The following is a 20,520-nucleotide window of genomic DNA, read 5'->3' as shown; positions in this document are numbered from 1 at the left end:
AGCAGCAGGGAGCTGATAAAAGGGTGGGACCAGTCTTTTCAGCAGAAGTGAAGTCTTAGATCAGCTTCAGATGGCTATTAGCCTCACCCTTTGGTGTAAGATCTTTTAGCAACACAAAACTCGATAAAAAGTGCCCAAGGAGTGTAACAAAAGGCCACAGAAAAATGCAGAGGTAAATAAATTAGGTTTTCAAGTTTTCTTCAGTTTTCCCCAAAGAAATTCTGGCTTAGACATGTACCTTTTGTGTTGATACCATTTAGTTCAACACATTTTCCTATACATTTATGTTACAACCTTTCTCCTGCTAATTTGCTCTTTGTTTCAGCCCCTGATCCCCAAAAGCCAAGAATAAAAAGCTAACTTTTTGAGGAATATCCAGTTGGATGTTCTGATGAATGCCTAAAGAATGAACTCGATTTAAAAAAATATTCTCTGCTTATTGCCAAGCATTAATCTAAAAGTGACAGACAAAACATGCTACTGAATGCTCAGTATCAGATAAACGTTTGGAAAAAAAAACCTAAGAATAAAAAAAAAGTCATGTTCATTGTCTCCTTCAGTCTGTGATAGGATATATAACCCCACTTCTGGAGAGAGAAACTACATTTCTACCTCTTCCTGGCACCCCGGCTGAGACAACTTGCTCAAGTAAGACAGACAACCATATGCGAGTTCAAGGACTTCAAGAAAGTAAAAATGTCATCAGAAATTGTAATTATTTGAACCTTCTGTTATGATGCCATAACCAGCTGCAGCCTCTAACAAAAAGCACCTACTTTCTTCCTCCATCTCTTCAAGGAAGACATCAACCTCAACCAAAGAAAAAACGTGAACTGAATCTTAAAAAGCAGGAGTAGAGAGAAGGAACAAACAGGGTAAGCCAGACTCAGCTTTTTCAAACCTAAAAGACAACTATCACAGGTAAATCTGAGATTTTTTCTAAGGAACAAGATTGTTGCAAATAAACATCTAGGTCTTCTTAGAGGCAAAGCAATAGAATTTGGAGACTACCATGCAAGAAGAAATTGGCCTTTGTTCTTCTTTGAATTCTTAAGGTATTTTCCTAGAACAATGGAACCTTAACTAACTTTTTTAACAGGCTTCATTCACCATCTTAACAAGCTACATCCCCCCCAAAGAAAATATGACACGGTGGAATAACAAAAACACATTGTTGGCAGGTTGCTTCTCTCTACACCCCCAATCTTCTGAGGAGAATTAAAAGGAAAAGAAATCTATGAAATGAAATATCAGGTACTACAAAATTGCATAGAGTGCATCTAGCACATCACATTCACTACTTAATACAGACAGTTACAAGCAAAGTGTTTCCTCTCCTCAGTTCCTGTCTTTTCTACACTTTCCACATACACAGCAACACCACACTTCAATTTTCATGCTGACATCTTTTCAAATATCTTTTGGGCAAATATAGACATTTTTAATTACAGCAGCCAGGTAAAAAGTAAAGAAACTGTGCACATCAACGTTTACATTCCAGCTTGGTTTTGTCTCCTTTGTTTGTTTCCCTCTTTTCTCTAAGTCTGCTATTACTTAAGAGGATCAACATTAGAGGAACCTAAAAAAAAAGGCACCATCACCCACAGATAACTACTTGTTTGATTCCTCCTATTACACCGCTAAGTATTGCCAGGATTTGGGGGCTTGCTTGGTTGGTTTTTTGGTGGGTTTTTTTTTATTTTTTTAATGCAACTTGACCTCCGGTCACTAGAAGAGCCTACACAGGAAGCTGGCTAGCAAAAGCACTTTCCTTGCTGTCACTCTTTCCCCAACAACTTTTGTGCACAGATTCCTTGGAGGACAGAGAGGAGAAAATGCAAGTCAGAGGGAGGGATGGGTACCAGGGTCACACAAAAGCTACTTTCTCCCTGGATATATGGTCACACCACGCACTCTCACGCAACTGTAAAATGGCAGAATACAGTAAGGATGGCTTTTCCATCACTCCGATGATTTGGAAAGTGAGAAAGATAGGAATTTGGAGATAACATTCAAAGAAGGAAAAAGAAGTACCACAAGACAAAGGAGCAAAAATAGATAACAACATTTGGACAAAAGAAAGTAGTATAACTTTGGGAAGGAAAGAATTGAGACAGAAGCAAATAATCCACAAATAAATCTCTTATTCCCTGCAGGAGAAAATGCAGAGGAAAAGCCTTGAGCAACCATATCCCACAATAGAGCTGACACATAATAGTGTTAGTATCCTCAGAAAAAGTAGAGGAATGCATTCACCATTCTGCAAACCACACTCTAGTAAAGTAACAGCTCACTCAGGCCCTCCCTGACCTCCCTCCTAATAACAAAGTGTGTTGGTATTATTATCATTATTACTATTACTATTAAAATGAACTGTGAAGAACTAAAAGGAGGAATGGGGGGCTATGAAAGTCTTCCTGGGGGAGGCAATCCCTCTCCACTGCTTGTTCAAAGTGCTGCATTTGGCAAGTTCCTTGTGAACAACCAAATCCCTAAATGCTACCCCAATATATGAGACAACCAACCGGTGTACCTCAATCTAAAACTTTTTGAGGTTCTCAATTCACCCAGAAAATGTTCCGATTGTCACCAGCATTCACACATAAAACTCTCGACAGCTTATGCTGCGGTAGCCCTCAGATCCCTAGCTAATTCTTGGAAAAATCTTTTCCTTTATTTTTAAATGTTGGCAACTACACCAACATGTTGAGCACGTCAAGAAGACTGTTTTAAAATGCAAGACAGTTTGCTTCAGATGCTGCCCAATCAGCCCCTCCTCTTTAAAGGAAGAGCTCAATTAAGTTGGGAACTTTTCTTCTGAATGATTTTAAATGGGTTTTTTTCATTGTGGTTGAATCTCTGTTAGTGTAATTGCTATTTATATCAAAACATTAAAAGGTCTGGTTATGGGGTTTATTAGAAAAGCAAAATGTGTTTTTAATACTTAAAAAAACCACAACAAAATACTTTGTAGCACTATTTTCCCCTGTATTTGCATACCACATGTTCAACAACAAAAACAGTATTCTACAGAAAGTTAAAAATCTCAAAAATGTCACTGAAGTAGTAGCTCCTACAGTTTGTTAGCAGGAAAAACAGTTTTGTGCCAGGCTGGAGGGACTATCACAAGTGATGCACATTAGCTTCGGGATTTAAAAGAAAAAAAAAATTGTAAACCAAAATATAACATGCAAGACAAACAAATACAATATCTCTTTATTAGCAAATACGTATTTTTAAATGTAAAAAACCCATCACTTAAAGAAAACCACTAGAAATACTCCACATAACATTGTTTCGAAGATGCGAAGGCAGAGGGTCGCACGGCAAAAAACCTTCTCCGAAAGGCAGCGAAGTGACACGCAGTCAAGAGCTATCAGTTCGCAATCAACAAAACATTCCCCAAACTTCTCCCTTTCCACTCGTGTCTCCCGCAGCAGCTCACCTCCAGGACCGCGTTCCCTCTCCCTCCGGCAGGTGAGGCAGCGGCTGCCTGCACACACCGCCTCCCCGCGTTATCTGCCCGCATGCCATTTGAATCCCATTTCCTTGCATTACCTCTGCCCAGGTCAGGGATGAATGGCTGTCAAATTCCCCGAGGAATAAAAAGAAGAAGAAAAAAAAAAAACCACCACACACACACACACCACCCTTTCTTCCTGAGGCAGCAAGTTTCAATTGAGGGAGCACATGGCTAATCTACATATGTGAAGGTCAGGGCACTCCAGCCGGGGAGGTGAAGAATGGAGCAGCTCACGTAAGGGGCCGCCTCGCACACCCTGGCCTGCTGCCCGACAAGCGAGATTGTTGAAAAGCAATAGATAGCTTCTGGCAGCGGCAAGGGGAAAAATATTTTGATCATGTGACGCTATACAAGCTAACTAGTTTGCTTCATGTGTGAAACTTTTACAGACGCTACAAACACCACGTTTGTAATCGGCCCCAGAACCCAGCCCACTCTCCTCTCCTCCCCGGGGAAACCTCAATCGCCAGTCAGCCTTTCTGCAGGCTGGAAATGCCTCAGTCAAGCAAAACTTCAGTTCAAAACAAATTACGGAAAACAGAATACAACCAGCTAACAGCTATCTATATATTCCCAGCACTCTTCATGACCACTAAATACAGGGCACCATGAAGTTACCTGCCTCGCAGAAGTCTACCTTTCTGTTTATAGGAAGGAAGGACTTTCAAATGTAAGTAAAACTGCCAAGTAAAATTATTTTGCTACTGCTGGTACACAACTAAAGCAGCCTCAAACATACCTACCTGTGTTTTTCCAGAAATATTTCTTTAAATAGCCTCTATCTATGACCATCTGTAAATATCTTAAAACAGCCACAGCTCTAAAGAACATGCTCATTTTTCTTGACTTGGGAATTTCAAGCAACTAACACTGAATTAAAACAAAAAAATCACAAAAGCACAATTATTTTCCATAAATCATGCCTGAAAGACATCAATACTACCATTTCATATAAACAGACTATCCAAAATATTCACAACATAAATTGCTACACAAAAAAAATACAGAACTCCATACATTCCACCCAAATCAAAGGCTGCAAATAAACCAGCATATTCCTTTGATGCTGTCAAAACAAACCTCCTTATCTTTATTTTTAACTTTAAAAGAACAAAATTTAAGAACTACAAATCCTGTCCTTGTGCTTTCAAAAGAAATTTTCAGAGCTGATGTTTCAGTATCTTGCTTACAAACAAGGAAGTCTGACAAGCTAACCAAATAACACGATCAACGTTGGGAACACCTAGTCTCAGATCCCATCCAAACAAATAGAGGAAGGTACAGTGCAGACTTCACACATAACAAGTATTTAGGCTGCCTATGTATTCTGCATGACACTAATTAAAACTGCACATCAAACTCAAATAATTAAATAAGGCAAATATTATCCTTATTTTAACATAGGGGAAACTGAGGTATCCAACAGTGAAACCAGCTACCTTTAGATCATGCAGACAGCTATCCAGAATTCCTGCACCAATCCTCTACTAATACCATTTTCCTGAAGTCACATAATTTACTTACCATGGCTGAATTCACTGCTTGTGTAAAGAAGGCACTATTCCACTTCAATCAATCTGTGAATTAAGCCATGTCCACACTGGGAACGGCACACATGACTACAATTATGTTTTAAAACAGGATCTCTCCTTTTGGGATTTTCTGAACCAATTTTCTTTCTTTACTCAAACAAACAAAAAACAACCATGCTCAAACTTCAGGTCCTTCTGTGAAAGCCAGCAGTACCAGGGACTGTGCTACAGCAAGACAGCCCTCTCTTTCCTGTATAACACAGATCACTTCGCACTTTTAAAACACGACCAAAACGTGTTGTGGAAGTACCTACCTTGTGAAAAACTCAGCGAGTTACCTCTACCTTAACAGCCATACCTGTAAACCCCTCAGGAGAGGCTACTTAAAAAGGCTGTTATTTTGCCAGTGCAGATACACTACCACCCCAACGGTAAGGTAAACACAAAGGGGTTTGCCACAACAGCTATTAGTCAAGGATGCAATTAATTCCCTGAACTTAACTATGTAGCTACAACAATAGAACTTCACAGTGGACCCGGCCACATGGTCTTTAAAGGGCAAATAAATTGATTCAGTAACTTGGCAGAATCAAAACCATTTTGTAACTAACACAAGTAAAAAAATTACTAACATCCAACAGAAACCCCTGCTACCGAAGATTTATTTTTTGAGTAAGTAGATACCCAAAACAAGTACCAAACAAAGCGCTCAAGGAAAAAAAAATCCTGAGTGTAACAGGTTACAGTAGAAGCTCACAAGACCCTATTAATAACACAACTAACACTACCCCCCCCAAAAAAAGGTGGGGTTTATACATTAAGAGTTTTTCCCACTTTCATTATTATTATTTTTTAGCAAACTTGTTAAAGAAAATAAGTAACAAACCAAAATCCCATGTAAATCTAATTTCTTTTAAAAAAAGGGCAGAAAAAAGATTAGCAGAAAATTCCTTCCCCACCCCTCAACAGTCAGAAAGAGACCGATGGGGGTGGCAGGGGGAGATCAGTGACGCAGCCCTACAGATGGAAGTATCAGAGGGCCTATCACTTAGGTGGATGTCGTCATAAGCAATTATCAGATCACAAACCTAAATTCAGTATCTTTTCAAGTCTGAGAAGGCTACAATGCAGGGGGGAAGACAGGGCACACCAGTGAATTCTTAAATGCAGAATGCCATTTGGCAATTGGGCAAGTTCAGGTGCAAAACATTAACTAACTAATAGTTCTTGAAATTGGAGAAAGGAAACTAATAAATAGATTACATACTTCTACACATGCTCAGTCCTTCTGATGTAGTTACTAAACCCACCATGACTCAAATGCAAGCAGTAATATGCAAGTAGATCAAACACTCATAGCTCTGTACTAAAAGCAATTTCTTACACACACTGCAGAATCATCAAACTCTGTTTTATAGCCAAAAATTGGCCACAACCCATTCAGAAATTCAGCAGCCTCACGACTTGGTTTGGTAGCTTATAAAGAGATTAACATTTCCACTATACATGGAATATAAACGTATGATGTATCAACACCCTTTCAAATCATACCCACTGAAAACTTTTACACAGATTTCACATTGGTTTTAATAAACACAAATGAAACATTTTGATAGTAGCATCAGGATAATGATCTTAGGTTACACAGTTTTCTAAATAGTTGCAGGTGCCTTCAGATGAAGTAAGAATCCTACATAGGGAATACAAAGTTTGCTAAAAGGTACTTTATATTTACAGTAAGAACAATTCCCATATGAAAAGCAATCTTTAAACAAGACACAACAATTGTCATTTCTGCATCAAATTTGTTCACTTTTAAAATAAAGACAATTTATCTGCCAGATAAAACAACCGGACTTGGTGGTAAGGGAGCCTGTGCATGCACCCCAGCACACCCCCCACCCCCCCCCCCAGCGCATACTTGTGCTCTGTACATCATATTCATCAGAAGGCAAGTTCTGCAACACCAGCTAAGCTCCTGGGCACTTGTTCAACTCAATTTTCCTCAGAGTTTAATTTCTATGAGAAATCCAGTGACTTTATATAGATGACATTGAGTACGTAATGACAAAACAGTGCAAGGAATACTTGAATTTTAGATGACTGTGCCTTTAGTTTAAGGTGACTATATTGACACAGCAGACAAATCCCTAGTTTCGCTCAGTCATTTGTCTTCTCGGTTGTCTGAATAGACGCCTGTAAAGCTTAAATTCTCCCACAACAGAATGTGTTCACAGTAAGACTGGATTTATTCAAAAGCTAAAGTTTATGGCACCAAGACCCTATTTATTTCTAAGAGACCTCTGTTTTCAGTTGTGCCAACATGTGCCTGCCTGAAGGAAGGTGTACGTTATGTGCCTCAGTTTCCCCACCCTGTACCACAGGAAGACTCATCTCTTACTCCAGTGCAAGGCACACTACAAAGATAGTGTAAAGATCAAACGTACTTGGAACGTTGTTACTGAGAAAATAAAGGTAGTTAAGAGTAATCCTGTACAAATTAGCCATCCACTGTCCCAACAATGCACTGTTCACAAATTACATAGATATCTTGGGATACATTCATCCCTGAGGATTCCTCGACTGCAGTGGAACACCACCCTGGATCAGTTCGGCCCTTTTGGAGCGGACATGTTCCTGGTGGATCACTGGATGCCACACTCTCAGAACTGGAAGTACAACAACAGAAATCCTTTGGCCCACCTGCAACGCAAACACGGCAGCACTGTGCCAGCACATCAGCATTTGTGTGCAAAACTGAGCATGAACAGGTATGATTGGGTAACAGAAAAATTCAAAAGGTAACCTTATGATCTGAATGGCAAAACATACAGCAGATGTACAGAAACCTTTCAGGTTTACTAAAAAATAATATTTAAATTTATTAACAGGTAAGGCTTCTTGAAAATAAATTTTACTCTAATATGATTGGCTCCACAAGGTTTTCATGTATTACATTTATTTGCTTCTCTCAGCACCAAGCAACACGAAAACAACGCTGCTTAGTACCACTTTTCTACTACCAGTTTTCAAAACAAATTTGAAAACCACTAAGGTATACTTTTAATTCAAGTTTAATTAAAGTCCTCATTCAATCCTACCAAAACATGTATTTAGCACTATGTAAATAGCCCCAAAATTGAAAGAAAAAAGTTTTTTTCCCAAGTACCTTAATAATCACAATTCTAAAATATATTCTAGCAAGTTAGGCTACCACAAACACATGCTACTGAAATTCTGCAGCCTTGAGCATGCATGCACAGTGAGTGTGGCAACACTACTTTACATATCCACAGAGAATCTTCAAAGCTTCCCGATAAATGGCACATTTTGAAAAAGTACTGAAATGTAACTAGTTAGGACACAGGTACAATCTTAAGGACATAAGGATAAATAAACTACTGCCATTCTAACATTAACAACGAGAATGTCAAAATACCTGTGATAAAATATGAGGCGCAAAAGTAAAAAAGATCTATCAGTAGCTACTCAAACTTGTTTTCACTGCACAAATTTCACCTAGTTTTAACCAAGATACTATTTCAGAATGAAACAGCATCACCTAACAGACCATGCTTAGCAATTTCAAAAATTTTATGTTACATATGTAACTAGAAAATTTAGCAAGAGATTAAACACCTCAGTTTTCATCCCCACAGATTCAGATCAGAATGCCAAGACGACAGTAATCGACTGCTTAGTTGTAGAATCCTTACACGATGGAGGCAGTAATACAGCGGACAGGTTTGCATCTCTCTTTCTTTATTGTATCTCGTACACAGGGTCCTGCTGTTCAACATGTAGGCATAAGTACTACTACAGAAACCAGTAACTGAACACCAAACCACAAAGTGTCAAATATACGGTCATAATATATATATAGATGCTACTAACTGAGAATATTGCTATTTTCTACTTCTAAATAGAAGCTATGTGAATACTAAACTGTTTATTCGAAAATGCACAAGGAAAAATATATTTTATCCCCCCATTGAGACATCAAGAATCTATTCACCACACTAACAGCTGTTTAATGGCCTTCAGGCACAGGACATGATTCTGCAGCCCTGGCTTAGCCAGAACTCCCAATACGGGCAATCTATTTGGCATAAAAAGAGCTACAGAATCAGGCATATTCCAAGTTTCTCTGCTGCAAAACAAAAGACTGATGCACACACAAACTCAGAGCAGCTTGACAGATTTTTTTCTAACACTTGCTATGTACCTTATGCTATACAGGTACTCCTGAAAAGACCCAGGTTCTCTCTTTGCGTGTAGGTGTATGTAAATCTTACACACGTGCACAAAGGAGAAAGATGTATATAAAGCACACACACAGAGGCCAGCTAACATGTTAAGCTACTGCAGTGCAAATCAGAAATGAAGAATAAAAGGAGCCTCAGGACTCTAAATATCTGTACGCTGCCAAGGAATTAATCAATAATCAAAATAACTGAACGACAAGGTACTGTACTAGCATCACACAACTCCTCCACAATCAAATCAATGTATCTGCACGAGCAATATCCATCTGCTTTGAAAATGCGTGTTTCTTCAGAAACAAGAGGCCTCTTTTTCAAGCTTACATCTCATCTCAGGATTGGCTAAGGCGATTAAATGAAATGGAAGCAAAATTTTCTTAAATAATTTAAGAGGCTGGACAAACACAGAAGTTAGTTCAGAGTGGGACACCACAGTTGTGCATATTACAAAAATTACCCATGCTGAGGCAAGAATTTCGTGAACAAGTATCTCAGATGTTGTAGCCTACTGACAGTCCTTTTTCTCTGTTCGCAGCACAATAGTTTCTTATAGGCATAGGGGCCAATCATCATCTGCTTTGCAAAGACACATGACGAGTATATTCTAATGTGTATATACACATATATAGAGTATACACACAGATGATTATTAAAAAAAATAAAGAGAAGCCTTCTGTTCAAATGCTGCACTGAATATTCCGTTTTTCTCTTTCAAAAAGCAATCAATTTCTCTACTTAATGATAAAACATACATGGAGATTGACATGTGGGAATTAAAAATAAAAAACAGTGTACAAAAATAATTGTGTTCTCTAAGCTAATGGTAAGTATTTATTTTTTATTTGACACAACCTATTTTATACGTTAAAAAATATTAAAGTCTAAGAAAATTTCTTATCTCAATCACTTACTGGTTAGATGGAAAAATTGTAATATAAAGAACACTGATTACTTGCCTTTATGACAATTATTTTGAAGAAAAAATAATTTAAAAAATCAAAGAAATTGTGCCCTTGCAAGACTATTCTTTCTAAGCTGCATCCTAACTCTTACGGTACAACCACCCCCAAAAAAAAAAAAAAAATCTGTGAGCAAGGACTTAAACCCATAAATATAAGGAAGTATTTCTAAGGGTCATACTGAGGACATAATGAATTTACTCTCACTCCTCCAATAAAAATAAAATACTTTAAACAATTTCTGCCGTGAAGAAACAGCACTCTGAACTAACATGTACTATGTCTATCTGATGACGATTTTCCTAGCTTTTAAAGCCATAAATTCTGAACTACCTGTGTTTAAAAGCAAGCAGACAATGCAAATATTTTTTAATTAATTATGAAAGGTTATGCATATGAGGCCTCATTACCTTATGGCTTCCAGTGACCCTTTTACCAGTGCAAATTAAAAAAAAGTAAAAATTAACACTCACAAAAAAATCTTATTTGCCTGGAAGAAATGAAAAGGAAATAGAATAAAAACTAAAAACGTGACAGGAGTGGTCTGTTGGAAGTAGACAAACACACACACAGCCAGCCCATCCAGGGTTTCTATTATTATTTTTTCAGGATTAATACACTGTTCGTAATATTAAGCAATGTTTTCTCCAGGTTCTGTTCCTTACTTTATGGAAAGATCCAGCCGTTTGAGGACCCTAAAAGCATACACCTGCATTTGTTCCTGCCAGTCCTCGTTGTTAAAAACTATTAAAAGATTTAACAGTTCTTAATAGAAAGATCTTGTTGAAGGGAAAAGAAACCCATAAAATTCTAATGCACTACTCCATTTAACACAATTCACTTTCCTACTGAGAATTCAAGCCTAATCTCACACTTGTGTAGAAAAATAATGAGATCAACAACTCCCGATGCTTCTTGAAGTATTCTAACCACAATTCAAACGCAAAAGCATATTTTTCCCCGAAAATCTGGATTCGTTGCAGAGATGAAACAAATGCAACCTCTGACAGAACGGCTCCTTTTTCCCTTCTTTGTACAATACACGGCGTTTTCTCACCTACAGCAGCTACATGCAAACAAGATGTTTTTAAGAGACATGCATAGGTTAGGTATCAAGCTAATAGAAATGTAATGAAATTAGTATTTGGATTAAATTTTTTTTTTTTTACAGAAATCTAATCCCTTGCATAATATCCATAAGCTGCAACATTACAAAATGTTTTTAAAGGCACGAGCGCAACTTAAGATCCCGAATCCTCGTCCAAGCACTGTTATTACGAGATACTCCCCTACCGCCTCCAATTAGCACAGAATTAAAAATCTAAAAAAAAAAAATAAGTAAGCCGATGCCCAGAAAAGCCACGCCATGTAACCAAACTGAACTGGGCGGGGGGGGGGGGGGGGGGGAAGATGCCCCTGGCTTTTCACCGCGCCGGTGGCCCGCACGGCTGGTGCCGATGCAGAGGCCGTGCGTGTGCGCCTCTCCCCCGCCCGCCCGCGCCACCTCGCCCCGCCGGCGCGACTGCCGGGTGTTATTTGTGGCGGGGGTTTCTGTGACTGCGCCGCTCAGCACTTCTATTTACATCAGCGGCGCGAGGTGCCCAATGGCGAGCGGGGAGCCAATCAGATGGCAGATTAGATGTCAACTCGGAGGCAGCTGTCTGGAGACGGTTGCAGCCAGTTTACCTCCACAATTCAAATTCCGAACCTGGCGGAGGAGACCCGGCCGCTCCTCGGGCCTCGGCCCCGTCCAGAGGGGCCCGGCCTCACGGCTCCCCGCACCGCACCGCCGCGCCCGCCCCGGAAAGGCGCTGCGCCACGGCCCGCCGCCCCGCGATCATCGCGCCTATCTATCGATCGATCCATCGATCCATCGATCGACGGAGTTACCGGGCTGGGGCAGGGGGGGTGCCGCAGGGGGTGGCGGCCCGCCCGGTGCCCGCGCCCCTTTCCTGACGCCAAGGACTTTTCGTTCTTTTTTTTTCGTTTGTTTCTCCCCCCCCCCCCCCGCCCCGTTTTGGATTTCCGCGTGTGTTTGGCGGGGGGGGGGGAGAAACGCAGTTATGCGCGCGCGCACCCACGCGCGCTTCTGCTGGTGGGCAAGTCCCCTTAAGGTCACCAGACCGAGGCACCCCACGCGCCCCGGCCCGCGCGGCGCGGACTAAGGCGCGGGCACACGCGCGCACACACACGCACACGACACACACACGCGCGCACACACGCGCGCTCTTCCCACAGAAAAAAGAGCCCGGCCGCGTTCCGTGGATCTCACTGCGGTAACTCCGTCAGTGACAAACTAATTTGCTAAGAGCGTGCAACGGCGCAACTCGTTCTGTTAAAAAAAAAAAAAAAACCAAACCAAAAAAAAAAAAACAGGTTAAAAAGAGAGAGGCAAAAGGGGGGGGGGGGGGGGGAGCCCCGTGAAAGAGAATGGACGTTATCCCCCGGGAGCCCCCCGGGTCCGACACTCCGGTTCCAAAATCCACCCCCCCGCCCCCGTCCCAAGGTGCCTGTCCTCCGGGCCCTGCGCCTCCCCGCCGCTGTTTCAAAGTGGAGGGGAAAAAAAATATTAATTGGGTCTGAGAACAACCTAATTTCGGCAGCGAAAGCCGCACGCCGATGCCTCCAGCCCCAGCGGGGCCGCGCATTGTGCGCTGCTCACCCTCGCTACGGAGGCAGCGAGGAGCAGAACTGGCCCGGAGGAAAAAAAAAAAAAAAAAAGAGAGAGAGAGAAGGGATTAAAAAAAAAAAAAGATAGGGGGTTGGGAGGGGAGGCAAAAAGTGAATTATAAAGAAACTAAGACCCCGACACGAGTGGCACGGAGGCGGGGAGCCGTCATTAATCGAGCGCGGGGGGTTACCTGGGTCCTGCTGATGGCCTGCCCGGTGTTCCCAGGGCTCATCGCCGGGTGATTCCTTTGTTGTGCCGCTGCCCAGGCCGGGTTTGCCGCTCCGTACTGGGCGCCCATGTCCTTGCCCATGCCCATGCCCGCCGCTGCCTGCTGGCTTCCCGGGGCGGCCGCCGCTGCCTGGGGCTGGGGCTGCGGCGGCGGCGGGGCGCTGGGGCTGCTGTAGTCGGGGTAGCTGCTGCCGTAGCTCCGCATCATGGGGCTGGGGGACGTGAGCAGCTGGTTCAAGGTAGGGGTGGCCCCGGACGGGTGCTGGTTCTGCCCGGAGAACCGCGCGAAGCCGCCGGCCGCCGCCGCCGCGCCGGCAGCAGCCTTGCCGAGGCCGGCCCCGCCGCCGGGGCCCATCATCATGCCGCCGCCCGGCTGCCGCGGGGAGCTCAGTACCCCGTAGCCCGCCGCGGAGCCCCCGTAGCCGCCGCCGCCTGCCCCGGCGGCCGCCGCCGCCGCCGCCGCCGCCGCCACGGCTCCCGCGCCGCCGCCGCCGCCCGCGCCGCCGCCGCCGCCGGGGCCGCGGCCGTAGCCCGGGTAGTGGTTGTACTGGCTGTTGGGGTAACCTTCGTGGGAGTTTTGCAGGGGGTCCATGCTGTTGGGGGCCGCCGTGGGGTGCATTATCCCCATCCCGGGGCTTTGTTGTCCGCCATGTTGATCAAAGCAAGGCCCGGCGCGGCTCGCCGTAGCGCTGCTGGCAGGGGCAGGGGCAGCGTTGCCATAATAGCTATTGAACTCCGAGACACCCACCGCGGAGGGGCCGCCGCCGCCTCCCCCGCTCCCGCCGCCGCCGCCGCCGCCGAGGCCGCCGCCGCCGCCGCTCCCAGCGCTCGGGGGCGGCTGCTGGGGCTGCTGCTGTCCGCCCAGGGGTCCCAAGCCGGGGTGATCGTAGCGGCCGCCGATGGGCTCGCCCATCTTGCCGGGCATCTCCTCCTCGTCGGCGCCTTTATTCAGCATTTGCTGCGGCTGCTGGGGGGGCTCGGCCTGAGCGCCCAAAACACTGTCTTTTCCTCCATGTTGCTGCTGCTCCATGTCTGCACTGGGCTGAGCAGCGCCGCCACCGCCACCGCCGTTGTTGTTGCTGCCGCTGCCGCCGCCGCCGCCGAGGCTGCTGTTGTTATTCTGCACGGGATGGTGCTGAGGCGGCGGCTGCTGCGGCGGCGGCGGCGGGAATTGATTTAGCTGCTGCTGTAGTGCATGGTGGTGGTGGTGCGGGTGGTGGGCATGGTGGTGGTGGGCATGGTGATGCGGGTGGTGGGCATGGTGGTGGTGGGGCGGCGCGGCGGGGTGATCGCCTCCGACGCTCTTCAGCTTGTGGTTGGGGAGCAGCCCCGTCTCCATGGCCGAGCCCGGGTTGGAGGAGGAGGAGGAGGAGGAGGAAGAAGACGAAGAAGATGAAGATAACGCCGAGGAGCTTCCACCTTCCTTCAGAGCCGGCTCCGAGGAGGAGCCGCCGCCGCCGCCGCTGGCGTTGTTGTTGTTGTTGTTACCGGCGGCAGCGGCGGGAGCCGCGTTATTGGCCATGTTCAGCGGCTCGCTGTGGTGGTGGAGGAGATGGTGATCTACATTATTCACGCTGCTGCTGCTGCTGCCGCCGGCCGGACTCCCCTCTCCGACCCCCAGCGCGGGGCCCGGCCCGGGAGCCCCCGCGGCGGCGGCGGCGGCGGCGACGGCCCCGGCCCCCCCCGGGCCCCGCTCCGGGCCCAGGCCGCCCGGCAGGCTCGGGGCTTTGCCCTTGCTGTTGTTCGCACCCGCCGGAGCCGCTGCGACTTGCGCGGCCATGATCATCGCAACATTGCGAGTCCGGAGAAATTAGTCCTGATAATAGTAACTACCAAAAAAAAAAAAAAATTTGAAAAAGAAAAAAAATCGACCCTCACCCTCAAAAAAGGAGGGCGAGCAGGGGTGGGGGGAGGGAGAGGAGAGGGGCAGAAAGAGAAGCGGCCGGGGAAGGGACTTGACTGAGCCAAGAGTATCCCCTGCGGACCGCTCCGCACGCACCAAATTACAGAAATTTCCCTCCCCGAGTCCGTGATTGAGATTAGAAATGGTAAGAACGCCTTACGGTCTGTGCCTGTTCCTGCTGTGTGATTTCATGTTGAAAGTTTTTGTTCAGGTTTAAATGAAACTTTTTTTTTTTTTTTTTTCCTCCTTTCCTCTCTAACCCGGATATGGGTAAACACACGTCTGGCGGAGCCGCGCTGGCCCAGCATGGCATGAGCGAGCGAGCGAGCCAGCGCCGGCAGCCATCGCCCCCTCCGCCCCGATCGCTCCCGCGCACTCGCAAAACGCGGACTGGACTCCGCGCGGCTCCGGCTCCCGCTCCCCGCCGCCGGCAGCAGCGCGGCGCGCTGGGGGGGGAGGGAGGGGGGGCGCGGCCCCCGCGGGTGTCCCTGCTCGTAGTCGGGTCCCACTCGTGTCGCGGCCGACGCGGGGCACCCTCCAGGCTCCGCGGCGGAGGCAGCCAAACGCCGAACTCGGGCGGGGGTTGCTCCGAGGCGAAGGGTCGAGGCGGGCCCCGCCGGGCGCCCCGCGCCGCCTAACGCCGCGGGGGGGTGGGGGGGGTCGGGACTGGCCCCGCCGCTGCGGGGCCGGGGGTGCCGCCGGCGGCGCTGCCCAGCGCGGGCCGCTGCGGCGGGAGGGAGGCGAGGGGGCAGCCACGACTGCGGTGCCCCGTGTCCGGATGTGCTGGAGCAAACGGATCGGTCAAACTTCAGGGGAGCGCACGCTGCCCCCCAGCCCCGTGTGTCGCGCTCAGAAGGCGCCTCGTTGTATAGCGAGGGCAGGGAAAGCTTTGCTCTTTCACGGAAAAATAAGACTTCCCCCCCGGAAGATTTATATTGTGTGTGCAGACGGTTATAAAATTTAACCTAAAATTCTGCAGCGGTGGCATCTTTGCAGTTGTCTACGTTGTCCAGCTGTCTCCAAATCCTTACGGTCATTTGCACGGATGATGCTTTTATATATAGGGCTGTTTTCAGTATGTTCTGTGTACTTACTTGCAGATCAACACGAGTTGATCAAGGACAGCGAGACATTTTTGGTCTCATAATTGTTTCCCCAAACAGTATAATTTCCAGTACACGCAAGACACTTGTGAAAATGTAGTAACACAAACCCCAAAATACGTAATCCGAGTAACTCTTGCTCCAAATGGAAAGCTGCTGGTGATGACCTACATTTTTGAACCATCTTTCAGAACGGTTTGAAGGTTTTTTTATAACTGTCTTAATACAAATGATACCCTAGTATAAGAAAAGGTAATAGTCACACACTACGTTCAACTAACAAAAGCATTTGGGAGATCAAATACTTGGCGATGAATATGGCAAACTGGGATATTAGTAAACGTTTTCAATCTTGTAAGGGTCTAAACCACGCTGTTTTAAATGAGTATGTGCTCTGTTTAAGCACATTTTCAAATTTCAAAATGGATAAATAGGAGATTCAATAATAATGGTGGAGAAAAACGTAGCATATCAAGAAAGATGCTGTCATGAGTAGGTAGGCTTTTTTGAATCCACTGTGAAAACATTAAAGAGCAGAAGCTTCATGCCATAATGTTGAATTACATGCAAAGATTATTGATAAATGTATGAACAGTGTGATTCCAGTGTCTATTAATTTTAGTTCTGTCTGAAAAGTCAGAAATATTCTGATTTCCATTATGGAGTTAGTTTTGAAAAGTCTCAGTGCTCGTCAAGGACATCTTGCTAATATTTCTGTTACAATTGTATTTTTCTCTTTTTTTTTTTTTTTGTACTCTTTGCAAGTGCAAAAATGTTATATGGCTAGTAGAAAAACATAGAGCGGGAAAAAAAATGGTGAGTAATTCTAGTGGGGGGAATCAGGTGCATACCCAAGGGTCATTACAGTCTGTAACAACAACAAATTGCAATTCTATGCAAACTGCTAGAAAGGGGTATATCATCTTTGTAGGAGAGAGAATAACAGAATTGTAAGATGAATTCATGCCAAATCATTCATCAGCTTTTGCCAAGAGAATACTACATCTTTGTTAGTGAGCCTTTTTGACATTTTCTCCTGGATTTTCTTCTTTTCTATATTCAAATGCACGCTAATTATACACATTAAACCACATAAGTTGATTTTTTGAAGTCTTTCATATGCAAATATAAATATAGATGTCTCCTTGTGTGTATTTATTTACATGTGTACTCCAAAATAAAATATAAAATCAATTACACATTTATACTTTAAGACATTTATATTCAAGCAAAAATATATATATGGAAAATCTGATAAGATGTACTGATAGCGCCTCGGCTGTGGATCGCAATACTTCCTGCCATGCTCCACAACTCTTTCTGATCAGGAAAATAACCCACAAAGTTTAACGCAGATTTACTTTGAAATGTTTTCCCCGGGAAAGAAGAAAAGGATGAGGCTTTAAACTGAGGAGTTTATACTACTAACTCCTTTTCCTCCCATTTGTTTCAGCAACTCGGCTACAAGATTGGAACTAAGAGGCTATAAAATAGAGGCCCTCAGCACAATGAAATCAGTCTGCTATAAAAGGCAACACATGCCAGTTTTTCCTCCCCAATGGCAGATGCCACACCCTAAAGCAGACAGAAGGCACTGCAGTCTGTGCAAGGGAAGCACAACACAAAGCAACAACGATGGTTCAATTTTTTAGATCACAAATAATGTTGAAATTCCTTTTGCCATCTTTGCTCAGATGATGAGTGGTAGTGTTTGTTAAATTCAAATGCTCCTTTCCAAAAGCTCTCATTGTATGCATGAATTATGAATTTATTATAATATAATGTAAAAAAGCTCTAATTGCCATGCATATTATCTGCTGCAAAATGATTGCATTGATATTTGATATCGCAAGTGCGCAGTTTCAACTTTAGTTCCATTTTCATTGTTTCTTCAATTTAATTATTTTCTATAAACCAATGTTGTCCAAGCATGGTTTCTTTCTCTTGATTTTTTTCTGATAAATTATAAACTCTGGTGCTCTGGGATCCCTTTCCAGGATAAACAAACAACATAATTTTCTAAAACTTACTGTTGGTAATTTGTTTATTCCATTGGCTACGACATCCGTACAGACCCCCTAGGCCGCCCGTCTGTAGCTCGACCCCATGGAAGTGAGGCGCCTTTCCCAGCAGTACGGCAGCCATCCTTCTGTTTGGTCAGAGCAGTGGCTTTTAAATCGTACAAAGAGTAACACTAAAGAGAGATACAGAAAACAAACCAATATTGTAATAGCTCCGAGGTGTTATTTTAGAGGTATTGGGAGAAACCTTTAATGTTTTTTGGTGAGGCAAAAATCCAGTCAGAGGGTCAAGAGCCTGTTGCATCTGACCTGGTTACCCACAAGAGTCTGAAAAATCCCTGTGTACAAAAAAACCCTTTTTGTTGGGTTCTTGTTGTGCTTCATGTTTAAATCCACTGCACAGTTCAACAAAACAGTTGTCAAATTCACTGTAATTCTCAATTTCCTTCTTTTCGATTGGCATTAGATTTAATGAGGAAAAAAGAGAGAAGTATGTGGGCTTTTATTAAATTATCACTTCTTTTACTAGTTAAACATCCAATCGAAATCATTCTGAAGTCAGTGCAAATCTTTTAATTTATTTCAATAAGGCATAAATCAGATCACAGGAAAGTAAGCAGCCAGCTCAGAGCTTTAGCTTTATGCTTTAGCTTGGTATTTGGAGCTATAGTAGTGGGATTTTGCTTTTAAGAGAACCCTTATGTGGTCAACATATAAATATAACGTAGTAGTGTTTTCTTTATTACGTAATATTTACATTTCAGTCACAAATGTAGTATGTAAACTATTACAGTAGATATCCAGCTGATAAGGCAGAATCTGTTAGGTGTAAAGCCTGTAGGTAAGTGTAATAATTTTGTTTTAGCTGGTCATAATGAACTTTGAAAAAACATGGTTTATGCCAACAGATTGTGGCCTAAAACATGTAGAGAGTGACACATTCTACCATTTAATTAAAATCCATTCTTTAGCAGCCACTAATCCTGGGCAATTTAATCAATTTCTTCTGGCAGTGTGTAAACACAAGGACTTCAAAACATCACCATCTCCATCTCAAGAATGTCATACATGATTTTATTATGGAAATGCAACATTAGCAATTTTTTTCCTGGCTGGATTTAGACCACTTGAATAGAATGTTTAAATACCTCAATTTTACAAATGCGAATCATCCACTGAAGTCAGTAAGATCACTCACTTCCTTAAAGTTAAGCCCTGATTAAGTGCTTCTGTGGACTGAGGCCTCTAGGAAAAAACAGCTCTTGAGTCTGTACTTTGGTGAGATAGCAGCCCAACCAATTTTCTAAATCAAAACAAAATCTTCCACTTGGCAGTAATAGTAGGGGTTGTTGATTTCTGGGTTTACCCACCGGTGAAATCTGAGCCTTTAAACTGAATTACACTAACATTTCTGGATCCTATGTCATTGTTTGAGAACACCATTGCATTTTGGAGAAATTTAGGGAAAGGTCAGCTTTCCTTCGAATTAATAATTTATGGTCCTGTTCATTTATAAATTAGAAAACTTAAACGAGATTCAGTACAACTGTAATCATAGAGTTCTCTGCCAATGTTTCTTTCCCGTTCTCCTGCCTTTTACAAATCTTTTCTTTGCTGATGTGCAAGAGACACATGGGAAACAAAAAGAAATATTTGCTGTTAGCTACACGTTGGTTGGAGGTCCTTTCTATCGTCAGTTGTAACATGCAGGGTTGACTGATACATCGAAGAAACAGTCAAACTGGCAATACACAGCTTTCACACTCATAAAATAAATGAGATTGGTACCTTAGCTGTAAACACGCTGGATCTTCCAAGAAAAAAAAAAGCCCTAGTTTTCTTTCCTAAACTTTTTTCACAGTATAGTTATACATTTTATATATCACAATGCAAATATTACTTCTAGTCTGCAGTATTTATCAATTGCTGTTTCTGGGAACAGATTACTGTGGCCTCCATGTCTTCACCAAGAAAAATAATTTGTCTGTAGGATATTTTTATGTACAGCTAGAAATGCATGGATTTTAATAGGAGATGGCACAATTTTTTTCCTTTGCAAACAATTTCTTTTCTATGACTATAGCGTATTTGCAAGGGTGACAAAATTATGATTTTGCCTGATGCACTCTGTTTCTGACCCATTTCTGTAGTATTTGACCATTCACAATCTCTAATACAGCAGCTCTGAGTCTTTTAGCCGGAGCCCTACCTTTCTCCTTTGCTGTAATAGTTTGTAATTCTCTCCTTCCCCCACCTTATCTTCATTCCCCACCCTTTTACACGTACATGCACGTTCGCTCTCTGGGTAACCCCAAATT

At 43.8% G+C, this 20,520-nt stretch overlaps 1 protein-coding gene across 1 annotated transcript in view; it reads right to left on the bottom strand.

The window, feature by feature from the left end:
• ARID1B (AT-rich interaction domain 1B) overlaps window positions 1-14,557 on the bottom strand; it is a 339,938-nt gene extending 325,381 nt beyond the window's left edge. Inside the window, exons 1-2 of the mRNA XM_050895216.1 lie at window positions 13,989-14,557; window positions 13,138-13,943 (exon numbers count right to left, since the gene is read on the bottom strand). Coding sequence (XP_050751173.1) covers window positions 13,138-13,943; window positions 13,989-14,514 — 1,332 coding nt within the window. The 5' untranslated portion in view covers window positions 14,515-14,557. The remainder of the gene's footprint in view (window positions 1-13,137; window positions 13,944-13,988) is intronic.
• Between the last annotated feature and the right edge of the window lie 5,963 nt (window positions 14,558-20,520).

Source organism: Gymnogyps californianus, chromosome 3, assembly GCF_018139145.2.
Source record: "Gymnogyps californianus isolate 813 chromosome 3, ASM1813914v2, whole genome shotgun sequence".
Lineage (NCBI taxonomy): Eukaryota > Metazoa > Chordata > Aves > Accipitriformes > Cathartidae > Gymnogyps > Gymnogyps californianus.
The sequence above is the reverse complement of the archived record's forward strand: the minus strand, read 5'-3'. Positions and strand labels throughout refer to the sequence as shown.